The sequence below is a fragment of the Symphalangus syndactylus genome, chromosome 2, assembly GCF_028878055.3.
Source record: "Symphalangus syndactylus isolate Jambi chromosome 2, NHGRI_mSymSyn1-v2.1_pri, whole genome shotgun sequence".
NCBI lineage: Eukaryota > Metazoa > Chordata > Mammalia > Primates > Hylobatidae > Symphalangus > Symphalangus syndactylus.
This window is the reverse complement of record NC_072424.2, coordinates 84,342,956-84,369,108: the sequence shown is the minus strand read 5'-3', so window position 1 is coordinate 84,369,108 and position 26,153 is coordinate 84,342,956. Positions and strand designations below refer to the sequence as shown.

The following is a 26,153-nucleotide window of genomic DNA, read 5'->3' as shown; positions in this document are numbered from 1 at the left end:
CTCTGTGAACACTTCCATTAAAAGGCCTAAATAACAAATGTACACTCCAGGTGGTGTTAAGAATCAGCATTCAGAAAGCGTGAGTGAGACCATAAAAAGTGTCTAGTGTCGACACAGCAAATATGAAAATTCATTTTACCATCACAATAACTAGATGCTATTGTTTGAAATATTAATCTCAATGTATTAATACAAACTGAGTCAATGTAATGATATACAATTCAGCTTTATACAATAAGAGCATGTTATAAGAATTATTTAGACATGGGTCAGTACTGTCAATTAACCATTAAAGTAAACTTAAATCTTATTTTTTAAATACAATTATGCTTTCAGGCATAAAAATCAGTAAAACTAACAAAACGTCCCAAATGTCTGATTTTTTTTTTTTTTTTTTTTTTTTGAGACAGAGTCTCTGTCACCCAGGCTGGAGTGCGGTGGCGGGATCTCGGCTCACTCCAACATCTGCCTCCTGGGGTTCATGCAATTCTCCTGCCTCAGCCTCCTGAGTAGCTGAGCTTATAGACACAAGCCACCACACCCAGCTAATTTTTATCTTTTTAGTAGAGACGGGGTTTCCCCGTGTTGGTCAGGCTGGTCTTGAACTCCTGAGCTCAAGTGATCCGCCTGCCTTGGCCTCCCAAAGTGCTGGGATTACAGGCGTGAGCCACCACACCCGGCCCCAAACGTCTGACATTTGAAACATAAATTCAGCTTGTCAATGGAAGGCCCCTCATATACTAATATAAAAGAATATTTTTAAAGTTACCTGATTTCGTCTCCTTGGGCCAGTGAAAGAATCCTGAAAATTTTTAAAGGAAGGAGAAAAGGAAATGAATAGAACAAACACATTGAAAAAGCTTTTTTCTTCTAGATTATTAGCAATTACTGCTAAAAATAAACTCAGAATATTTTCCATAGCAATTACTATTACATGAACCAGTAACACACATTAAGGAAGTCCAGAATTCAGTTAAATATTCTCATACAAAAATATAACTCCTTACCAAACATATAGGCTGAACAGAAGAGATCTTACAATTTTTGCCTCCCCAGTCCTCAAAACTGGTATAAAATCCTTTATCCAGTATGTACTGTTCTCCTGTGAAGTCAGGATTTTCATAGGCTACCCATCTAAGAAACAAAAGCAATAACTTGTTGGAGTTCATATTTTACATATAAAACAATCACATATTTGGATAACTATGTATCATACAGAAACTTTGTTTTGCCAATTGAAATTTTAATTTTTCTGATTCTCCATTAACCTTTAGAAGCAGATGGGTTTGTCTATAGGACAAATCAAAATGGTAAGCCAGCAGAGAAAAGGGAACGCTTATACACTACTGGTGGGAATGAAATTAGTTTAGCCGCTGTGGAAAGCAGTTTGAAGATTTCTCAAAGAACTAAAGATAGAACTAGTATTCAACCCAGCAATCCCATTACTGGGTATATATCCAGGGGAAAACGAATTATTCTACCAAAAAGATACTTGCACGTGTCTTGTTTACTGCCGCACCCTTCACAATATCAAGATGTGGAATCAACCTAGGTGTTCATTGATCAATGGTGGGTTGGATAGAGAAAATGTGGTACATATAAACCATGGAATACTGTACAGCCATAAAAAAGAATGAAATCAAGTCTTTTGCAGCAACTTGGATGCAGCGGGAGGCCACTATCCTAAGCGAATTAACACAAACAGAAAATCAAATACCAAATACTTATGAGCAAGAACATATACTTATGAGCGTGTTCTTGCCCATAAGTGGGAGCTAAACATTGGTCATGCATGGACATAAAGATGAAAAAAAAAAAAAAAGGCTCTGGGGACTACAAAAGGAGGCGGGAGGGAGGGGGGTTTGAAAAACTACCTATTGTATACTATGCTCACTACCTGGTTGACAGGTTCAACCGTACCCCAAACTTCAGCAAATCATGCAATATACCCATGTGACAAACCCTGCACATGTACCCCCTGAATCTAAAATAAGAGCTGAAAAAAACTTTAATGCAAAAGAAATGGTAAGCGTAAGAGTATCTTGACATGAACTTTTTGGTGTTCTCGCTTATCAAATACTGTTCCTTGAGAAAGCTACAAAGGCAATACTTCTCTGTGCTTTGTTTTTCTAATTGTATTCTAAGGAAACAAAACAAATAGGACTTTTGAGAAGAACCTACTTCTTTTAATAAACAATCAATAAATCCTTTCATTCTCAACCTTAAAATATTTTTGCAGAAAGATCTTAGGAAGCTGTGTCTATTTATACAACAAACCACACTGAAAAAGAAGTTAACAGAAGAAATGCTTTTAAAAATGCAGAACAGAACTAAAATATTGTTTCCACCAGTGTTTCCAACATCACATAAATATGTAATAATTAAATAAACAAAATTGAGCAAAGTCACAGAAATACTAAAAATAAATCTCTCTTGGAATGTTTTTTATTTCTCTTTTAAGTGATCTACACCCAGAGGAAAATCAACAAAACCAATTTAATGATGCTATTTCCTATGCAAAGATAAAGTCTTTGAAAGGAAAAGGTTTTTCAGTTCTGTTATATTAAAGAGATACTTAATACCATTATATTGAAGACATTAAGTATCTCTTCAGTTAATTCATCACTCTCTTGATCCTTTCAAAGCTTAAAGGAATAATATCTATGTATGTATTATGTAGAGTGATCAGAACTTTGCGAAATGTTTCCACATCTGTTATCACATTTAATCTCCTAGGGAGGTATTGGTGTTCCCATTTTACAGATGGGAAAAACCTAAGACACAGTAAGTTAATTCATTTACCAGGTGCCAGGAACTAGACTGGCACTAGATATACAAAGATGAAAAAGACAAAATCTCTGTCCTCCAAAGCCCACAGATGGGTAAGAAGCATCACATGGAAGTATTTGTTGGTATTTGTTTTGAATGGGATGACTTGTCCAGGGTGACACAATCGACTATGGGCCAGAATGTGACTGAACCTACCTGTCCTGAGGCTCACCAGGCTCTCCTCGCTTTGTGACCCAACCTGCCATGTGCCCTGGAAAGTTACCTTTCATTTACTGTTCTAGTAAACCATGCCTAAAACAGTCCACACACTTTATAATTAGGGCAGATTACGATTTTACTATCCAAAGGCCTGATTTAAACAAAAACTCAAGTACAGTCATTACTAGAAATATGAACAGCCATCAAGGAAAAAAAGAACACTGCCAAAATCTCCAGTGAGAAGTAGCTAATGATAGCCAACATCTGTGCACTCACTCCCGGCCATCCAAATGGAGAAGCTGCTGTACGCACCACTCCGTCTTTCAGGAAATACAGCCCCCTACTACCCCCCATCCCCCGATTTCAGAACCTCACTAGCAATTTTTAAAACCTATTCTTTTTTTATTTATATTTATTTATTTATTTATTTATTTATTTATTTATTTATTTAGTAGAGTCAGGATTTCACCATGATGGCCAGGCTGGTCTCAAACTCCCGACTTCAAGTGATCCATCCACCTCAGCCTCCTAAAGTGCTAGGATTACAGGTGTGAGCACTGTTCCCAGCCTAAAAACCTGTTCTTTATCATTGAGAGGTGAGGAGATAGGAGACCTGGCTCCACCTGTGGCCATGACATTAACTTTCAGATAACTTTGAAGAACTCACTTAACCTTTGTGAAAGTTCGTATTTTCAAGAGTAAGTAGGGGAGGGGGCCAAGGTCCCCGGGGCTGACCAGGTGATGCTGTACAGCACACGGGTACCCGCATGTGCTGCCTCCACCCGCAGGGCCTCAGGCTTTACCCCCAGCATGAAAGGAAGCAACAGTAAAGCCGAAGCAGGGAGCACTGCTATGTGGGAGGAGTGTCTGCACATCAAGAAAATCTACGTTACAAACACTAGGACTTAAAAAAACAACTAACAATTAAAGAAGTAGAGCCACATCGAAAAAAGAGTATCTCACCAGGGCTCCGGGTCTGTAACAAGTAGAGAGATCAAAGGGTCAAAGGCCTTTCTGTTTGACTTCAAGGTTTGGAGGGAAAAAAGCCAGTGAGGTGGGAGGCTGAATGCCAAGGAGAGAGGGCAGCCCTGGAAGCAGCTTTAGCCAATACTCTATTCTTCTTACTAACAAGTATGGGTACTGTATTTTCCTATGAAACTAAACTACTTGTAAGTAAATACCCAACACCCAGCTAAGCCTATCTCTAATTCACTGAAGCTGAAGCTGGAAAACAATTTATTAAGATGTTACTTGAACTGACAGTAGTGTTGTTTTCCCTCTAAGATACTTGATGAATCACCCATGAATACAGGGGAGTGGGGGAGGGGAGAAGCCGCAAAACCCAGATCTGAGATTCTCTGCTCTATGATCCGAGAATCTACTTACAACTTACACTTGGGGCTCTTAAGAAAAGCCCTCCCTGTCCTTGTCCAGATGTATTCTGTACACATGAATCAACATTCCTCTGTTTAAAGACTGATGGGGAGATGGGGGAAAGGCATGTACACAAGTACTAGCAGGTCCCAGCCTGGTGGAATAATTGCTCAGAAGACAAGGGCAGCAGGGTAAACCTGCCCTTCTGTGGAAGGCCAAAGGAAAAAGAATTTAAAACAACAACACTTTTCGTTTTCATCTGAATACCAGAAATATTTCATTTTGCTCCTATATTTAAAAAACTAGCCCAGTTTCCACTATTTGAGCAAGAGTATAGCATAGAACTAGAAACTGATAAAAGCAGTTCCTAAAAACCTTAGTTGCTGGTTTCATGGGCATCCTTCCTGAAGGCTGTTCTCTGTTTCAGGGCTAATGATGAGATTACTGCCCAGGGGATGTATTACCCATGTGATGGTGAGCCTCCTGGGAGATACTTTCATGGAACAAGAACTTCAGAAGAGTTATTTTCTAACAATGCGTGCCATACTAAGAAATAAAGAACCAAGCTAAAATACTTAATTGCCAATAAAAATAAAGCCATTAAAATACAATAATTTTCCTTTGAAAGTATTAAAAGTGAATAGGTAGTCCTCCTCCATCATCTTGGCTCATCTCAGCCTTCCTATCCTATCCCACAGGCCTAACTCCAATGCCACCTCCTCCACAAAGTCTTCCTTCCCTGTGTCCAGACTGGAAATTAATCTCTCTCTGCTGTGGATTCCCAGAGCATTTAACCTGTACCTCTTTTGTAGCAATAATTATGTTTTACATAAATACTGTAACTTCTTTGAGGACATAATACAATGCTTTGCACATAATAGACCTCAATAAATACTTGTCAAATGACAAATTGAACAAAATATGAGGAAGCACCTGGCCCTGGTAAATACAAAAGCCCTTCCATATGCAAAGAATTTCAAAGGAAGTGGGGTGTGTGTGTGTGTGTGTCCATGTATGTGTATGTACCTCCCTTCAACTTCCCCGTTCTACCAAAACTTAACTGCTACAGCCAGAAAAAAAAGCTTAAGCCAGGAAATGCAATTAGAAATGACTAAAAATAGAAACATATAATAGCAGCACTTTATAAAGGAAACTGATTTCAAGTAAGCAAGGCCTGGGTTAAAAAGGAAAGGAGATTGGCTCAAGGCACAATAATTCTACCTGTGTTAATAGCATCATCTACAAAATACCTAAGGGAATTCATTCTACCCAGCCTCCTTTTGCTTCCTCCGCCAGGGTGGATGACTAGGCTCTGACTAACAGAACCAACACAACTGGTGAGTATCAAAATGTGCAACTGTTTCACCAGACTAAGTTGGTCACTATGTTTTCCTCCTAAATAATTAGCTTTAAAGGCAATCTAAAATACTGCAGAGCCCCAGCAACGTTTCAGATAACTTGTACCTCATATTTCAGATGACTTCTGGCTTTTGCAACAGGCTACTGATTCTAAAATGTTAGGTCTCCGGAATAGGACCCAAGAGGAGGCATTTCCTGCTAAGAATGGAATACCCAGAAATCACTGATACTCTGCCAAAATGGCACCACATGCAACGGCCTAGACAAGAACTTAGTGAACAAGGTTTTTTTTACTTTTTTTACTAAGAGTAAAAGTTAAGCATGTTCATCAACTTTTAGTACATTGTACACACATTTCAAATATCCAGGGCTATTGTTGGAGGCCCCATGAGATACAGTGGGGTTGAGGCTAGGATGATTCAAATAATCTATGTCACTATGACAACAAAAACCTAACACCAAACACTTTCAACATAACCAATGTCACATTATTTCATGTAACTATTTGAGAATACTCTCACTTATAACAAATTAGAATAGACATTAGCCTGGATTATAAGAATAATTATGTAACTCCCTATAACAGCCATCTGCTGTTTTTGCCCATTTGGCATCTATCTCCCCACTCTTTCTGATGTCCCCGGGGAACCACCAACCCCAATCATATCTAAGTGGCTCCTGTGGGATAGACCCTACATCTCAGCTCTGGAAATGGACACGTAGCCCAGATGCGGCTATCTCTGTGGCTACGGTGATTGGTTCAGGCATGTGCACATGACCCAAGCCTAGGAAAGCAAAGTCAAACATGGAACTTGTGAGAAAAAGAGAAGCTCTTTCCACTGCAAGAAATGAGCTGGGGCCAGGCACGGTGGCTCATGCCTGTAATCCCAGCACTTTGGGAGGCCAAGGCGGGTGGATCACCTGAGCTCAGGAGTTTGAGACCAGCCTGGGCAACATGGCAAAACCTTGTCTCTAAAAAATTAGCCAGGCCTGGTGGCACCCATCTGTGGTCCCAACTACTTGGGAGGCTGAAGCAGGAGGATTGCTTAAGCCCAGGAGGCAGAGGTTGCAGTGAGCCGAGATGTTGCCACTGCACTCCAGCCTGGGAGACAGAGTGAAACTCTGCCTCAAAAAAAAAAAAAGAGGAGAACAAAAGCCAAATGTGGCCACAGGCCACCAAATGCAAAGGGCCTACCTAAAGTCAAGTTAACACAGAAAAAAGCCCAGTCAAGACACAGAGACCAAGTTCTGATAGTGTTTGATCCCCTGCATCCAGCCATGCCTGAAGCAAAATCTTCTCCAGGACTTTTTAGTTACTTAAGCCAGTAAGTTCCATTTTAATCCCTTGAGCCAATTTAGCTTGGCTTGCAGTCACTTCATCCCAAAGAATCTTGACTAAACATCTTTCAATAAAAACTTGCTTTACCACTAATAAAACAGTCAACTGCTAACTCCACGTACATAGAACAATTATTTTTATGTCAAGCTAATAGTGAAGAAATATACTGGAACAGGTGTAGGACCACAGGAAAATCTAATGGGACTTTGACCCAGCCTCAGGTTTATGTTAGATTACTATTATTATTATTTGATCTCCATCATTTAAAAAATTCACTATCTTTCTGTGCAGAACGATAAAGGAAGCAGATCTGTAGATTTCTATCATGATACCCAAAGCCTACCCCAAATGTAAAAAGAAGAGATGGTATGAGAAAGATTTTTAAAGAGAGTTAATGAAAATATCATGACAGCAACTCTTAAATGACTGATTTAATGTTAAGCTGTTGAGATATTTGTGTATCGAATGCCTACTCTGTCATAGATTCTTACCAGTTTAAAACAAACCAAGGTAAAACCCATGTTTAAAATTCCAATTGGATTATTTCACTTACACTCCACTCAGCACATTAATAGACTGTGTCTTCACTCCATATCCAGTCTCCTTTAAATTAGCAACAATTCCCAATACATCAATACTGGAACCTTTGGATCCAAAGTTTTTTTCACTGTACATTATCATGTGAGCATTTGAAAAATCCTGTTGAGAAAAAAAATTCAAAATTCAAAGGCTAGCCATTTATTATCCAAAGAAGACCAAGTATTAGCCATTAGCTTGTCCTTTACTTACACCTAATATAGGTCGTAAAGAGTGAAGCTCTCCATTGTAACCTCCCCAGGCTTTCCAGTCCCTGTATTCTCCTTCTTCTAGCAAATACTGATGACCTGTAAATCCAGGCTTCTCATATGCAACCCAACTGCAACACAAAGAACATGAGGAGTAGTCATTTCCAGACATGTTAACATTTTTTCAAGGTACATATCAATTTCATTGAAAAATACAAATAGTTATAAAGCTAGACATGAACTTCTGCTTTATTATCGTTGGAATTCTTGAAAATTTAGGAGAATAACAGAATGGCCCCAAGAAAATAACCTAAGAGACATATATCAGAGTTGTATAAAAAAGGGAAGGGGAGTGTGTGTGTGAGTGGTGTGTATGTGTGTGTGTTTAATCAGGGCTGAGTCAAAAGAACCTCAGCAAGCAAAACTGGATAAACTCACTTCAAATAGTAACGAAAATATTATGAATAGTTGGCGATTTACGAGAGCAATTTCAGTGTGCACTTCCATGGGAAATGTGCAAGATCTATAAAATGCAAAAATATAAAAATCAGAAAGCCAACTATCAAACCGTTCAATAGCTCAGAGCATAATTCTAATAAGCAAGGTTGTAGATTTGATCAACTTGAACAGGCCAATCAGCCTTCCTTGACAGAGTTTCGCTCTTGTTGCCCAGGCTAGAGTGCGATGGTGTGATCTTGGCTCGCTGCAGCCTCTGCCTCCTGAGTTCAAGTGATTCTCCTGCCTCAGCCTCCCAAGTAGCTGGGATCACAGGCATGCGACACCACGCTCAGCTAATTTTGTTTTAGTAGACACGGGGTTTCTCCATGTTGGTCAGGCTGGTCTTGAACTCCTGACCTCAGGTGATCCGCCCGCCTCGGCCTCCCAAAGTGTTGGGATTACAGGTGTGAGCCACCGCACCCAGCCTCAAACTGCTTTCTTAAATCCAGTCACGATAGGCTGAGGAGAATGTGGACATAACTGTCAAAATTCACCATACTATACAATCAGGAATGTTGTTTTTAGGGGGGAAAGGGCACATTTATTACTTAATATTTAGGAAAAAAAAAGAAATCCTAACAAGTCACCCATGTACTTACATGCCTCTTAGAACTTTCACAGACCCCACTGACGTAAACGGCAAATGATCGCCTCCAGTCGCCTCTTCTGTTTCACCTCCCTCCATGACAAAACTACGCATTTCTGTTTCTAGTTCCACACATTTTCCTTCAAAGAAAGGCTTTTCATAAACAACTACCTACAATAGAAATGAGATATACCAGTAATCTGTAAGAAGTATCCCAACAGCTTAACATTAAATCAGTCATTTAATATCACTAAGTCCTGACACACAAATTAAAATTTTCTGGCTGGGCGTGGTGGCTCACGTCTGTTATCCCAGCACTTTGGGAGGCTGAGGTAGGTGGATCACTTGAGGTCAGGAGTTCGAGACCAGCCTGGCCAACATGGTGAAACCCCATCTCTGCTAAAAATACAAAAATTAGCTGGGCATAGTGATGCACACCTGTAATCTCAGCTACTCAGAAGGCTGAGGCAGGAGAACTGCTTGAACTCAGGAGGCGGAGGGTTAAGTGAGCCGAGATCACGTCACTGCACTCCAGCCTGGGCGACAGAGTGAGACTCTTGTCTCAATACAATACAATACAATGTTCTAATCATATTTTAAAAAATTAACTAGGTCAGGCACAGTGGCTCACACCTGTAATTCCAGCACTTTGGGAGGCCAAGGCAGGAGGATCACTTGAGCTCAGGAGTTTGAGACCAACCTGGGCAATATGGTGAAACCTCATCTCTGCTAAAAAGAAAAAAAGTTGGGTGTAGTGGTACATGCCTATAGTCCCAGCTATTCAGGAGGCTGAGGCAAGAGGATGGCTTGAGCTGGAGAAATCGAGGCTTCAGTGAGCCATGATGGTGCCACTGTACACCAGCCTGGGTGACAGAGCAAGGCCTGGTCTCCAAGAAAAAAAACCCTAAATAATGGCATCTGATAAGATAGTAAAAAGAAAAAAAAAATCAGCCTTTTCTTTTCCCTAATGTGTTATAGCCCAAAGCCACGGTTCCAAACAGTTTTAAAATAATTTATATACAGATATATATAAAATAAATATATATACACACATATATATGTATATATATAACTGATATTTAGAACCACATAGAAGGAACCAGAGGATTCTAAAGTAGTGTTAAAACTGAAAATTGAAAAAATTTATAGTGTGTGGCATCGATGTGGGAATTGGGAATAGCAGAAAGGGTATTTTGGAGTAGGGAAAGTTTGTCTTGAAAAAGTTTTTTCCTGGCTAACTGGCAAGCAGCAAGAAGCCCTGCATTTAGTAAATACAACTGCAGATTGTTAACTCAATATAACAATGACCCTTCTGAGCCATGGCTAAATGTACTCTTGGTGATAACCAGTGCCATTAGCATCATCTTCCACCCTGAAGGATGGCACCTGTAAGTTGGCAACTTCCTTTGGCTGCATTTATGTGTGATAGAGGTTTAATATGAGAAGTCACATAAGCGATATCTTCATAGAGATGGAGTGGGAATAACATTAAGTACACATATATGTGTATATGTTTAAATAATTACATATACATACACACAAAAATACATATATATTTTTACCTTTGGATCTGTAGGGAATTCAACTTTACGGCCACCCTGAAAAAAACAACATAGTAAGAAAAATAGTTTTTTGCTGATACATTACCATTTTATATTAGCCATAGCAGTTTATAGTAAGCCATTGAATTTCAGTGTGACTACGTTCCAGTTTGTTTTAACTTACGTGAGATAGTTCTAAAATTACCAACAATACAGATGAAGACACGGGGAAGGCAGGCTAGAACGGAGCCTTGCACAAGCAGTCTATAAGCTGATCTGCGTTGTAGGAGTGTTTTTTGACCTAGTAAGTTTTTTTAACTTGGAAAATTTATATAAAAATCCATACTTCTCTTGAAAAAGCAGTTCCAAGAGCTGACATCTCTGGACCCAGATTCTCCCAGGCCGCTGTCTTCGGCTTCTGCATTTAACGATCCTACCCTCAGTTCATCCTTCAGCTGGGCACAGGCCTGGGGTTGCCGTCTCTACCATTCCCTTCGGTTTAACTCTCAGCCATTTGTATTTGCTGCCTGGCCCCTGCAGGTATTTGATTTTGCAACCAGGGCTTACGAAACTATTATGTGTTGAAGTTCACATAATAAGATCTGGAGAATTCATGGAATAATTAGATAAACTGTTAAATAAAATTTAAAACATCCCAAAGGATGAGTCTATGGGGGGTTGTTATAAAATAAAAAACTCACTAAAATCAGAGAAATGGTATTACATTAAAAAGATATGCACAAAAATATTAAATAGGTCAAGAGTTTAAATCAGCAATGGGAAAGTTGGATTTTAAAAAAATTAATATATCTTTAATAGCTTTTTTAAAAAAGTACCGCCAAGGATGCTCAAAGGCACCAAATGAACTATAATTATAAAAGAATGTGTTGGCTTCCTTACCTTTTATGAAAAAACAAGCAAAAAAAAAAAAAGGAAAAAGGAATGTGGCTGATATTATCAGCAAACCAGAGATTATACAACTAAGCACATGACCTTTTCCAAAGTAATCCTGTTCGAACACCATAGACTTTGGAGATTTTTCATCATCATTACAAACTGCTCCTAAAACCTGGACGAATTCTTTCATACGTTCACAAAACTAACAAAACTTTGTTCTTTGAAACTGAGTTTAATTTTAGAAACGAAAGCCCAAATCATTTGAACTAAGACCAGCAAACATACAGATAATTAAACCAAATACTTTGGAAGGAGGGGTAAAATTAACATAAAAAAATTGTCTTCCTAACTTTCTAATTTGTCTCAAACTGTCTCAGAAGACAACTGCGAAGTGCAGTTTCGAAAACATATTTGTAAAATGGGAGCCTCATCTCGCTGTGGGCATTTAGAGAACAACTTCTATGCTGCAGCACACGCTGCGCTCAACACTGGGGACAAGACAGATGTGGCCTGCTTCCTCCCAAAGCTGACAGTCTAGTGGAAGAGACAAAGAACAAAGCAAGACAGTGGGACAAGGGAGAGGAAGCACAAAGCTCTTTCCACAGCAGATACTCGGGAGGACAACACTCATTTACTCATTTGGTCCAGCCCCAGCGACCCCCAAGCCACCACCCACTCGTGTCACGGCAGCCGAGCCAGTCCTCAGCGTGCCCGGCTCTCTCCCAGGCTGCACCCTGGCTCACACAGTGCATTCACCGACAGCTCCATTTAAAAAATCATCCTGCTAATTTTTTAAGACTGAATTTAATTTAGCATGAAGCTTTCCTAATTATCCCCCTTTTCTGTCACATCACCCACAACTTGGAATTGTATGTATCTTTGTCCTGTTTTTCCACCAGTGTTTAATTCTTCACTTTCCTCACTTGTTAAACCTACACTGGGCTGAAGCTTTGTGCACCCATCTGCAGCTCTGCAGGGCTGAGAATGCCTTAAAGACAAAGGACATAGTCTTACCTGCCTTTTTTTTTTTTTTTTTTATCTATAGCATCTTTCCAGTTATTGTTTCCATGATTTCTATTGAGCAATAGGTCCAATCTACTACAAATTTGTTTCTTAAAAGTCAGCTTTATTGCTTCAAAGTCATACCCTGTGAATTACCACGTCAAGCTGACAAAGAATCATCACAAGAACATTTGGATTTCATTTTTACCATTTTCAGAGGCCGCATGGATCCAATATATGCTGCTTCTGTATCCCAGAAGGACAAGTCAGGGTATTCACCAGGTTCCAGGATGAAAGGAACACCCTGAAATCCAGGCTCTTCATAAATCAGCCACCTAAATAGCCACCATGGAAGGAAAGAAAGGGAGCCAACTCATCATTTGTTTCGGTTTTTCCTTCTGTCTGGTACCCAGGATGAGAGGAAAAGAACAGGAGAGGATACGGACCCACACAATGAATGGCTGGACTCAGGTGTTAGAATCACACTAGACTCAAGGAAAAATAAAGCCACTATATGCTCCTATTCTTGATCTTTTACTTTTCTCCTTGGCTGGCTTTGTCCCCTTATTTTAATTTATATTATTAATTGCTCCAAAGTTCCATCTAATCATTTGTCATGGTGCCAAACATTAGTAACAGCTAACATCTCCCTAGAGCTTACAAGGAATGCCACTCAGAATTTCATCTAATCCTCACAACATTGCTATGAGGAAGAGAAGCTATTGTCCCCCAAGGCCACACAGCTATGAGTATGAAAGGCTGGAATGATTCAAGCCGATTCCAGAACCAGGTTCCTAATCAATTTTTTTTTTTTTTGACGGAGTCTTGTTCTGTCACCCAGGCTGGAGTACAGTGGCTTGCCCTCAGCTCACTGCACCTCTGCCTCCTGGTTCAAGCGATTCTCCTGTCTCAGCCTTCCAAGTAGCTGGGAGTACGGGCACACACCACCGCATCCGACTAAGTTTTGCATTTTTTTTAGTAGAGGGGTCTCACCATGTTGGCCAGGCTGGTCTCAAACTCCTGGCCTCAGGTGATCCGCCCGCCTCAGCCTCCCAAAGGTGCTGGGATTACAGGTGTGAACCACCAGGCCCAGCCCTAATCATTTCTGTGATGGCAATTTTTCTTATTGCAGGAAGTGCATTGAACACAGTTTACTCTTTTCACAGTTACTCAGGATCATCACTGTGAGCATTATTTAATACACAGTGGTGTCCTCAGGGGCTCTGAAGGTCTGTGGGGCTGCTTGTTCCGAGGCCACAAAGCTTTTTGAGTTCTTGGTTCTGATTGTTATGGCTTTTCAATACCACACCCTTCTATCATCTCGTCAGCTGTCGCTTCTGCTTCAGTTGGGGAACCAGCAGTCCCACCCTCCTCTAATGTGCCAGAAATCAGGAAACCAGAAAACCATGCCTACTAGCCCTGTCTCTAAAGTGTACAAGGTCTTCTTGTAAACATCTTCGCTCCTGGGAAGGGTTCTGAGAAGGTGAGGATGCTGAAGAAGTGACTTTTCTATAAGAGAGGGGTTAAGGTACCTGCTTCATAAACAAACATAGACTTCTTAATGATCACTTACACTCACCAATTCGGTTAGTTTTGCTAAAATGTTCTAGCTGTGGTACTCCACCATGTTGTGTTCCCCAGAACACCATGCCAAGAAGAGAGTGGCTCTAAATGAAATCTTTTACCAACAAAATGGGTCTGACACCTCCCTCTTTGCTTTTTTCTTCTTCCCAATTTTGGCCCAAGGCACATTTTTGGCGATGGTTTTTGTGAAGATTCCGCTGGATAAACTGGTAACTTCTCTAGACTCTCATTATATGGAGATTTACAACCAGGCTCCTACTGATGATTTGACAACACACACATGAAAGAATGTTGGGAGGCCAGGTGTGGGATATGGGTAAGAGGTCAGAACTACAGTGTTAGAAGTCAGGATGATGGTTCCTGGGGAAGAGGGCGTGAGGATGACTAGGAGGACGCATGAAAGAAATGGGTTTCTGCGATGCTGGGAATGTTCTTTTTCTTGATCTGAATGGTGACTGCGCTTGTGTATCCACTTTGTGAAAATTCACTCAGCTTATATATTTAGGGTTTATGTACCTTTTTGTACAAATGTTATGCTTCAAAAAAAGTTACCTTAAGGAAAAAAAGAGGCTTATCTTTTAAATACTACTGTAATGCTTCTAAACCACAAGAAAACAGACGCTAAGAATAGGGTACTTTAAACTGCCTTATGTTTAAAGCATGACAGCCAAGGATACATTACATGTATTTTGGAGCTCAAAGCTATCACAGGCACAGTACCCATGAATTTTGTTCTCTAACAAAATAATGGCAGTTCTGTAACACATTATGGTATTAGGCTAACAAACCTTTAGGCCCCAAGTCTGACTTCTTTACAAGTGAACAGGTTTAATTTTTCAGAAACTGAATGTATGGCTCATGAGCAAGCGATCTGAGATTTTGAAATGATTCTTACCGAAGTACCCTTTTCATTAAGTCTTTCCTTCTACAGCTTGAGTTCAAAGGGGATTTATTCATCTAATACTAAACATTTCACTTTTATTGAAGTATGTGGTTTAGTTGCATAACATTTATGGAAGGAAAGTCATTCTGGGTAGAGGGGAATTTGTGAAAAAACCAAAAACATAAATGAATGGATTTGAAAAGACTGCTGTTCTGAAAGTTCTTCCTTAGCAAATGAGTGCTGAAGGCCTGCTGGGTAATTCAAACAGATATTTATTCATGTTGGGTGGAATTTGGAATTTGGAAACTCATATACAGAGTATGATTCACTTTTTCTAAATTCTGTTCCAATAAGATACATTATTTATGAGGCCATCGGGAGGGGGGAAACTATCTCCAGGCAAGGTTATTTCAGTTTCTAAAGGTAATCTTTTATTTTCCCATGCACTTAGGTCATGAGCTTTTGCCAATACAGATTAAAAAGTACAACTTTATAGTCGTACTTAACAAACAGTATGATTATAAAGCCCAAGCTTATTTTTTAAACAAACAAATGTATACCTACAAATGAATATTGTTAAAGTAATAACAATGGCCATCTATATGTTTATTTCAAATATTTGTCCAATTACTCTTTTAGAAATACCCTTTGAGTCACACAAGAAAAAATCAGTCTTATCTTGTTCACTTGTTCTTAAACCATAAACAGCACTTCCAGATGGATCTTAAGTTTTGTTCCCTAGACATGGCTGTATATGAATATTGGCCATTCACAGAAACCAACTGGATACCTGAAAAATTAAATATGAATGTTCTGACTTTGAGGTTATTCACAAGAGAGGGGACTATGAATGTCAAAGGGGAAAATGAACCTTTACAATGGAAAGATGGAGGAGGCACCACTTTAACCAAGCAATCAAACTTGGTATTGCTAAAGGGCAAGCTAGTTAGCACATGCCACCTGCTGTGATATAACATAAATATATGGCACTACCTATATGAAGTATCCGTGCCAAAACTGTTTGGCCTGAACCCAACCATACCTCAAGACCAAAGCCCTAGTAGATAGGAAATTTGGGCAACAGAAGAACATGCTAAATAGTAGCATGAGGGAACACTCAGACAAATCTAGAATGTGGCACACTCTCTAAGACAGCTGGCCTAAATCTTTTTAAAAGTTAATGGCTTGGGAAACAAAGATGGGGTATTTTAGAGATTTTTAAAAAGAGACTTAAAGAGACAGAACAATCAAACGCATTTATATGAACTTTGATTGGATCATGATTTGAAAATGCAAATCTATAAGAGACATTCCTGAAGCAATTGGGAAAATTTGGTGGTGGGCTACAGAACAGATATTATCATGAACACCTTGTGAATTTTCTCAGGTGTAATAATGATAGTTATGCAGGAGAATATCATTAGAAAGAGAGTCAGGCTGAATCCTATATGGAATGAAGGGTCAGGATATCTCCAATGTACATTGAAGTGCTCAGAAAAGTAACACAAATATGGCAAAATGATAACAATTATTGGGTCAAAGTGAATGGTACATTGGTGTTCACTGAACTATTCTTCCTACTTTTCTGTATGTTTGAAAACTTTTATAATAAAAAATTGGGCTCTGATATGGTATATTCCACAATGAAATATACAGTGAATATTACACAGCAATGAAAAAAATACATACAGATGTACCCATCAATATGAGTAATCTTAAGAGTCTGGTTACATGTGTAACCACGGTGGGCAGCAATGTTGGTAATGGTCTAGGTTGTAAATTGGGTGGTGGGTCCACGGGGGATTGTTTTATTACTGGGCTTCATAGTTCACTTATATACATATATTATTCTGTATATGTCAAATATTACACGTAAAAATGATCAAATAATGTTTGTCCGTTAAAAAAGAAGTCCCTTGACTTTAGAACACCTGCATTCTAGTACACATTCTGCTAACAGCTAACCCTAGTCTGGAGAAAGTGACCAAAGCTTGTCTTCCTCAGTCAAATGATGGTGTTGGCCAGATCATTTTTACACTCCCTTTGAAGTTCTAAACTTCTTTGCTTTTGTTTGTTATAAATATACCACCCCCTACTTCCACCCCCACACACACCCCGCCCCCAAAAAACCCAATATGCTTTCACCTCTGGGAGGATGGGTGCTAGGATTAGCCAGCTGCTTAAAAGAAAGATTTAAAAACAAATTACTCTCAACAGAATCTGAAAGGCAAGTTTAGTTAGAAATTACTCATTTCCTCAAACAAGAATTTGACAAGACAAGTAACACCCTTATTTTGTGTATGAGTAGAAGAGCTTAATCTAGAGTGAATGGGCCCTGGAATAAATCACCTAATGGATTCTTAAGGAGTTCCCTCTACAGCAAAGACTTCTTATCTCAGTTCAGGGGAACTGGTGCATCAACAGAAGCAAAATGATCTTGAGTACTTACTATCAGTGACATCTTCTCAACCCCTTGAGACTTTCCTTTGAGATCTATAAAAGCACTAATGACCTGGTGTCTAAGCTCACAAACCAAGTTCAACGGGCCCAAACTTTGAATTAACATCTGAGGCAGTGTTCCACTATCCTAATGACAACAGAAATGAACAGCCAGAAAAAAAGATGCCCACCATGACACAAACCTGTCATAAATCATAAGCTGTGACAGGCTGGTAACTACCACCTAGGAGGCAAAGCTAAACTTACTGCAAAGGTAAGAAATATCATTTAAGGTAGATTAATGTGCTTCAACATAGCCAAACCTGAGTCATGGCACCTTCCAGACACTGAGATTAAAACATGATAGCAGATGCCTTTTTCATTCTTTTCTAAGGAAAGTGATGTTTCTCAACCTGACACCAATTCTTTAAAAAAAAAGTGTATAGACTTCCTTCATATGAAACAATTAAAGGCAGCAAGAGACGAAGGCATTTTCTTTTGCTTTTGCTTAGATTCCCACTTTTCTTCCCAGTCTCTAAATACAAAAGTGCCTTCTTTTCCCTTAACTACACCCACTCCCTTTTGGGACCGTGTCCTGTGCCTGGTTTAAATACATTCTCTATGCCAGTGACTCCTAAATTTATGCCTCCAGCCTCTCCCCTGAACTCCAGCCTCACATACCTAGTCACCTTCTTGCCCACTTACTTGAATTTGCAGTTGGCATCTCAGCCTTAATCTGTCCAAAACTGAGCTCCTGAATCTCACTTGCTCTCCTATCCCGCTCCTCCAAGTCTTCTTCGTCTCAATAAATGTTGGGGTTCCAAACCCTGGGCATGTCTCGGCCCCTCATACCCCACACACAATCTGTCAGAAATGTTGTTAGTTCTACCTTCAAAATGCATCCAAGATCTGACCATTTCCCACCACCACCATCGCACGTCTAAGCCACTATCCCTTCTTGGCTGTATGATTGCAAGTGCATCCTACGTGGTTTCTTGGCTTCCACCTTTGCCTCTTTATAGACTATTTTCTATACGAACAGTCAGGCTGATCCTTCTATTAATAACACAAGTTAGACAAAAATTCGCCAGTGATTTTCCATGCCACTTAGAGTAAATCTAAATCCTCCTCCCCGAGGCCTGAAAGGCCAGAGGTGACCTGAGCCCTGTCCTATCCCTATCCTCCTACTTCACTCAGCTTCAGCCGCCTTGGCCTCTTAGCTATTGCCCAAGCATGCCCAGAAGGGCTTTTGCAAATGGTGTGCTTCCTCTCTGGGACAGGCTCCCTGCCCCTCTTCCCTCAGCTAGCTCCAGGGCAGACTCCCTCACTTCCTGCTGGTCCCTCCTTAAAATGTCACCAGAGTCCTTTACTAGCCACCCTATCTAAAATAGCAACATGCCTGCCCCTCTCTGTAATTTATGTTTCTTGTAGCCTTTGCCTTCTGACACATTATATATGTTTTTGTGTTGTTTATTCCTGCTAGACTGACAGCTCCAGGAGAATGGGGACATCATTTTATGTCTTCACTGCTGTATTCCCAGTGACTAGAAAAGCACCTGGCACATGGTAGATGCTTGATTAACAGATTTACTGAATATATTTAATGTATCTCATAGATACTCTTTTGGGTTTATATTTGTTAAAGTCTCAATTTCTCGTCATATTTAGACAGGGTATGCAGAGGAAATAAAAGCCTTTCCTAATTTCTACTTCTAAATTAACCACCTTAAAAAATTTCAGAGCCTTTCAAGGACTACAGGGTACCAAATGATATAACTCAAAATGTACACAAAAAACAGTACATTCATCTAAAGAAGATATACAAATGGCCAAGAGGTATATGAAAAAATGTTCAACATCACTCAAGATCAGGGGAATGCAAATCAAAACCACAATGAGATACCACCTCATTCCAGTTAGAAAGGCTACTATCAAAAAGACACAATATAACAAGTATTGGTGAGAATGTGGAGCAAAGGGAACTCTTCCACACTACTGTTGGGAATATAAATTAGCACAGCCATTATGGAAAACAGTATAGAGGCTCCTCAAAAAATTAAAAATAGAACTACTGTGTGATCTTGCAACCTCACTACTGAGTATATATCCAAAGGAAATGAAATCAAGTATGTCAAAGGATACCCATACTTGCATGTTTCTTGTAGCGCTATTCGTAATAGCCAAGATACAGAATCAGCCTGAGTGTCCATCAACAGATGAATGAATAAAGAAAATGTGGTAAAAATATACAATTGAATAAGTTCTGGTGTTCTATTGCACAGTAGGGTAACTATGATTAACAATAATATATTTTATATTTCAAAACAGCTAGAAGAGAGGATTCTGAATGATCTTACCACAAAGAAATAATACGTGTTTGAGGTGATGGATTTGCTAATTTCCCTGATTTGATCATTATGCAATGTATACAGGTATCAAAACATCACATTGTACCCCATAAATATGTGCAATTATTATGTGTCAATTAAAAATAATTTAAAAAGCAGTAAAATGTATACTATCCTTGGAAAATAACTTTATACATCAAGAGGAGATATTTAAATTAATATCATTCTCTACACCCCAAATTCTGCCCTAATACCTATACCTTTGTATATTGACGAACAATCACTATAGTCTTCCCTTGCTATTTTCTCACTCTTCTAGGAGTGGAAGGTTGTTTTCTGAGAGGGGCTGCCATAGGGAAAGAGCACCCTCGGGCTTCTGGGGTGCTGGTAATGTTCCAGTTCTTGGCTCAAGTGGTGTCTACTTGGGTGCTCACTTTATTTAAGTGTACATTTACCTTCTGTGAACTTTTTTCTAGGTGTCTTATATTTCAAAAGGTTAAAAGGAAATAAATAAATGAACAAACTGTCGTAAAGGAGGTATCTAACTCATACTTTCCTTTCCCTACAAAGCTCTGGATAAATTCTTGTCCATCCTCTACCTGAATACTCCCTTTGATGAGAAACTCTCTACCTAACAAGGCAGCCCACTTCCATTTTAACTGTATTAACCATCAGAAAATTCTTCCCTGGGTCAAGTCAAAATCCATCTGTCTAATATCTACTGGTTTTTCTGGGACCTCCTATGGAATAACAGAGAACAAGTCTAATATCTCTTCTATATGACCACTTTCCAACTATTCAAGGATAGCTGCTACCAATTCTCAATAGCCACACTTCCTGTTAAGTTGCCTAGAAGTTTTTAGTTTCTGATTTCTGAGGATCAAAAATCAGATTCTATGATCTGTAACTTATCCTATTCCTACATTTTGCCCAATCAAATCATTTTTCTAAGATATGAACAATGGCAAACCAAGACTTTTAGTAATAAATAGAATGCAAAAAGCATGATTAAGGAGTGCCTTATTGTTCACTGCAGAGATACTCCATACTACTTTAGGGACAGACGGTAAACTTTTTTGACTGTATAAACCATTAGTAAAAACATTTGAGCATTCTCTGAATATATGAATATTTATAAATTATATACATTACTACTGAACTAATACATTATGCATATTAGAAAACATATACAAAAATAAAATCTTAAGAGGTGGAGACTTTAATCAAATAGAAAGAAGTTTTAGTGTTTTTTCCTGCATCTCAGTGAATGTCTTTCTCATGCCTTGGGGCTTTGTGCTTCACTTTGGAGACCACATTCTTTGGTATTGCAGTCTGTACTTTCTATCCTCATTTCTCCCCTATCTGAGGTATTCCCATTTCCTTCAAAATATTCTTGCTGTTTCCTGTGATTTGTGAAACTAACCTCCTAGGGGCTTTGAACCAGCATTGTGTGAAAATATTCAAGGAAGTACCACGTGTGTTGGCTTCCATCCCCCCCAGAAATATCAGGGGCATGTGCTTTGAATTACTTCCTCTGAATCACCATGAAAATATAATCTGCTACTCAGCTTTGAATAAATCAGATTTCTCTGTGACAAGGAAAGCCTTACATTAAAAATTCAATCCCCCCCCATTTCCTATAATAAATCGATACTGTTTTTAAGAGATGAATCATAACATAGGTGCAAAAGAATCAGAATTTTATGTGCCATAAAAATGTACCTTACAGTTAATAATCACTTAACATGATGACAAATCAGAGTCAGAGTATCTTAAGTCCTCTTTTTCCAGTACTACACTCACAAAAAAACTTCATCAAAATTGTGTTTGAAAAAAAAATACTTACGTGCCCCAATGTACTTTCATGGAACAAGTCTTCTGCATTACACCGAATCCCTGCATTTCTTCAGTATCATCAAAGTAGGAACTTAGGATTCCTAACCCTTCTGGTTCGGTAAATAAGTCAATGTGACTAACTCTGTAATCCTGAAAAAATATAGATGCATAGATGGTAAGAACTGCACCATGTATTTAACTCTCTAGTAAGCTCATTCTTCTTCTTACAACTAATCAAAATGAGCTTTAAATATACAAACACATTTCACAGAGCACCTTCCATTTTAGCCCTTTCCTGTTTTCATCCATGAATTAATAATACACCTATTTCGGGGCAGACACACTTGCTTTAGTTATATAACTCAGTGTTGCATTCAAGCAAAGATCATCAGAAATGTATTTTATTTGAGTTTTGGAATATATTTCTTTTTCTCATCCTCACTTGGCCCTCTTTGGTCTTGGTTCCTTTGCTCTGATATAATTATCCAAGCACAGAGACTCTAGTCTGTAGAATGGCTGCTCTTGGAGTCTTCCTCAGCCACTGTTTTGTGTCCATAAGCTCTCTGTTGCTTTGTGGTAACTCTCCTTGACTGACTAAGCCTCTATGATATTGGTTTGATCTAAGTTGTAAAAGCAAAAGCACACATTCACAGTGATTTACAAATCTCTGTACTTTGGTCATTGTTCCATGCCCTGATATCTGTGGTCCAAACAGTCTTCAAAAGGCCTCTTCTGGTCAAGTGCCTAAGCATTAATGGAAAATTTATTGAACTTCATCTATGCAGCTGAGTTGGGTGAACTGAGTGACAGAAGAAATATTAACACTTGAATAAGCTCAGATGAGGCTTTTCAAATATTATCAAAAGGAACAACTCTAATGAACTAAAAAGGTAACCTTTAAAATATATGCTGTGACTTATGTTTTATGTTTCAAGAAACCATGCACACGATCTGTAAAGAAAATAAAATCCATGACGTATCATAGCCCTTTAACATGACACCATTCAGAAAAATGCACCCCTAGGAAACAAATTAGAAAATTATAAATTACTGGCCGGGCACAGTGGCTCACGCCTGTAATCCCAGCCCTTTGGGAGGCCTAGGCGGGCAGATCACCTGAGGTCAGGAGTTCGAGAGCAGCCTGGCCAATATGGCAAAACCCCGTCTCTACTAAAAACATAAAAATTAGCCAGGCGTTGTGGCATGTGCCTGTAATCCCAGCTACTCTGGAGGCTGAGGCAGGAGGATCACTTGAACCCCTGGGAGGCAGAAGTTGCAGTGAGCTGAGATTGCACCACTGCACTCCAGCCTGGGCGACAGAGCGAGACTCTGTCTCAAAAAAAAAAAAAAAAAAAAAAAAAGAAATTTATACATTATTAAATGCACAAAAACATTCTCGTGGCATTACTTATAATAGTAAAAAACTAGAAACAACCTTAAGATTCACTGAAAGAAGAAATAATAAATAAATAATGGTACCTCATTTATGTACTAAATAATAAATAATGCATCATTTCAATGGAATATGATATTCAGCTAAACCCTAAACCTGTGGTAACATGAAAAGCATTTGCTACAGTAAGTATGCTATTATCAGACAAAACAAGAGATCTCGTTTCCCTTCCCCATCTTCCTGAATGCACCCAAATCCTCACCCCACCAGATTCTGATATCTTCCCCAGTTGCCAATCACAAAGATGTTACCAAGGGGAGTGTGATTTTCAGGAAAGTGGTATAAAGAGAAAAAAAGGATTGAGAACCACAGTGTTAGGTGAGAAGGGTGGAACAGCACTGTACCTGTACTATGATTATTACTGCAGAAAAAGCAGACTAGAATATGGCCAGCAAAGGGTAGAAAATTCAAAAAATAAAAGGGGAGAGGACACTTCATGATGGTGGGAATCAGATGATATTTTTAAACATTGCTTTATTACCAATATTATTTGAGCAGTAAATAAAAACTCTAGGCAAAATATTCCACTAATAGGACATTTTGAAATAGGGCTTCTCAAGTCTTAGTCTTCTCATATTATATACTTAAAACAAATAAAAGATAAATCATTTAGCATACTAATTACCACCTAAGTTACTCAGAAATGTTGACCCAGGAAGTAAGCGATGCTTTCCTCTGCCAAAACTGTTACTCATCCTTACTCATTCTGATGTAAGAATGTTCCTTTTCTCTGTATTGCATCTTGACACGCGTTTCCATTAAAACTTGGGATTTTAATTTTCTACTTAGAAGACACCATTAATTGCATTTTTAAGGTAAAGAATCATCAAATCCCAAGAGCCACAAAGAAAGACTCTGACAACACTTTCCTCATCAAATAACAAGAAACCAAGAAATTTTACCTCACCCATAAAGTGGCCTCAAATAGAGTAAATAGTATTTTGTTAAACCCACATGAAATCCCAGAGTTAATCAACCAAATTATTTTTGGATTATTTATTTTTCCAAAATAGAATTCCTATAAACCACTCAAAGTAATCAGAACTCATACAGCAAACAAAGACAGTAAATAAATGAAAAATCTGTTCATAGATGCAGAACTCATTTAAACGAAGTTACCAGGTAAAATATATTTGGAAGATGGGAATAGAAGGACAGGCATAAAAGATTTACCTGAAGGGTTTATTGTGAAAAATTATCTAACCAATTATGTTTCTTTTTAAATTATTTAAAGTATACAAATACTTAAAATACAGAAAATATATCCATAAGGCACCAAATATGTTTCCCAATCACATATTTCATAAAATGAACATTTCCCTTAAAGTAAGAATCCATAAATATTAGCTGAATAAATAAAATCCATATTTACCACAACCTACCTGCACCACATGTCTGATGGAACCAATCACCACCGGCTTATCAGACTCTGCTTCTTCCTGCCTTTCCAAAATGTCTTCTATACCCCAGAGACCAGAGAGTTCCAATTCTCCTTCTTCTAAGGGGATGGAGTGCCCTTCAAAATTTGGTTGCTCATACAAAATCCAACTAACAATAAAACACAGCAAAACCATTAGTCTTGGTGAGAGAGGTTTTGATTACTCAAATACCCTGGCTAATTGCCATTTTATATATATATAGGATATTAGCAGCCAATTATCTAGCAATTAAAATAGCTTAAACTCTCCCTAACACTAATATTTTACTGGGTATAATTAAGCCTCTGATAACTCATGAACTATATCAGGATCTTAGAGAACTTTGGAGTTACCTATGTGAATGCTATAGAGCTACTACTAATGTTCCAAGTAATTGCCAGGTGGTAGAGACTTATGATAATATGTCAGATAAATGGATGTTTACTGTAGTGGGTTTTTTTTTTTTTTTGTCTCTCTTTTTTTTTTTTTGGATACAGAGTCTTGCTCTGTTGCCCAGGCTAGAGTGCAGTGGTGTGATCTCGGCTCACTGCAACCTCCACCTCCCAGGTTCAAGCAATTCTCCTGCCTCAGCTGCCCTAGTAGCTGGGATTACAGGAATGTGCCACCAAGCCTGGCTAATTTTTGTATTTTTAGTAGAGACTGAGTTTCTCCATGTTGGCCTGCTGATCTTGAACTCCTGGCCTCTAGTGATCTGCCCACCTCGGCCTCCCAACGTGCTGGAATTACAGGCATGAGCCACCATGTCTGGCCTTTTGTCTCCTTATATGTGTAGAAAACACTTCTCTTAGAGAGACTTTAACTTACATATTACAGTCATATCAATGAATATGTTGGCACAAAAGACTATAGATATGGTAATGGAAAGCATTTTAACAATATGCTTCCCAACAACAGCCAAATACTAAAGAAAAACCTCATGTCAATATATGGCAGTGTAAATGCTTACGCTTTCGAGAAAAAGAAGCCGACAAAAGTTGCAAAAGAAAGGAAAAAGTACTGTTCCTTAAAAACAAAATTTGTGTAAAAAATTGCCACTATTATATATTGTATATTAGCGGCCAATTCTCTAGCAATTAAAATAGCATTTGTCTTCAAATTTAAGAATAAAAGCAAATCTTGTTTTTCTCATGATTATGTTGGATATATAGGAAAAAATATTAAAATATCTAAAAATCTAATAGGAAAGCTGCTGCATATTTAATCAAATGGAGACCAAAAGAAAAGCTTATGAATCTGTAAATCCATAAACATTCAGAGGTCTACCCTCTTTATTTCAAACAAGTTTACAAATAGGCACCAAAAGATAACTATTATGCCAGATCAGCGATTTCTTTTTTTAAGCTGCCTTTCTCTACTCAACTTCCTGTGTATCTCCAAGAGGCAATGAAGCTGATAAAATGATTTCAGAAACTGTCAAAATATTTATTTTTTTCACCAGTTTCTTTACTTAGCCAAAACAATCTTTTGTGGAAATATTGGAAAGTAAATTAAATTTTAAGTTAGTGCTGCATTGAACTGTCATTAAAAAGTTAGAAAAATGCCTTTCTTTATAGATTGTTTTTGTTTTTCCTTATAGATTTTTTTTCCTTATTGTTTCTTTACTTTGCCTTTTCCTACGTGTTCTCAAGTTTCCTTATAGATTTTTAAAAAGTCGTAACTGGCCTATCAACATGACTAGTGCAATTCTTATCAACCTCATTTAAAGGTCATCAACCAAAAGTATGTTATGGGCCCTGATATAGGACTAGTCCAAAGCAGTATTATGGGGAAACATGGGAAAAAGAAGCTTGTTCTACTGTACT

At 38.6% G+C, this 26,153-nt stretch overlaps 1 protein-coding gene across 1 annotated transcript in view; it reads right to left on the bottom strand.

The window, feature by feature from the left end:
* Positions 1–26,153, bottom strand: part of CRYBG1 (crystallin beta-gamma domain containing 1) — a 212,056-nt gene that overhangs the window by 17,774 nt on the left and 168,129 nt on the right. Inside the window, exons 7-15 of the mRNA XM_055260353.2 lie at positions 24,295–24,460; positions 21,470–21,609; positions 12,578–12,704; positions 10,492–10,527; positions 8,943–9,100; positions 7,850–7,976; positions 7,614–7,759; positions 1,008–1,134; positions 770–802 (exon numbers count right to left, since the gene is read on the bottom strand). Coding sequence (XP_055116328.2) covers positions 770–802; positions 1,008–1,134; positions 7,614–7,759; positions 7,850–7,976; positions 8,943–9,100; positions 10,492–10,527; positions 12,578–12,704; positions 21,470–21,609; positions 24,295–24,460 — 1,060 coding nt within the window. The remainder of the gene's footprint in view (positions 1–769; positions 803–1,007; positions 1,135–7,613; positions 7,760–7,849; positions 7,977–8,942; positions 9,101–10,491; positions 10,528–12,577; positions 12,705–21,469; positions 21,610–24,294; positions 24,461–26,153) is intronic.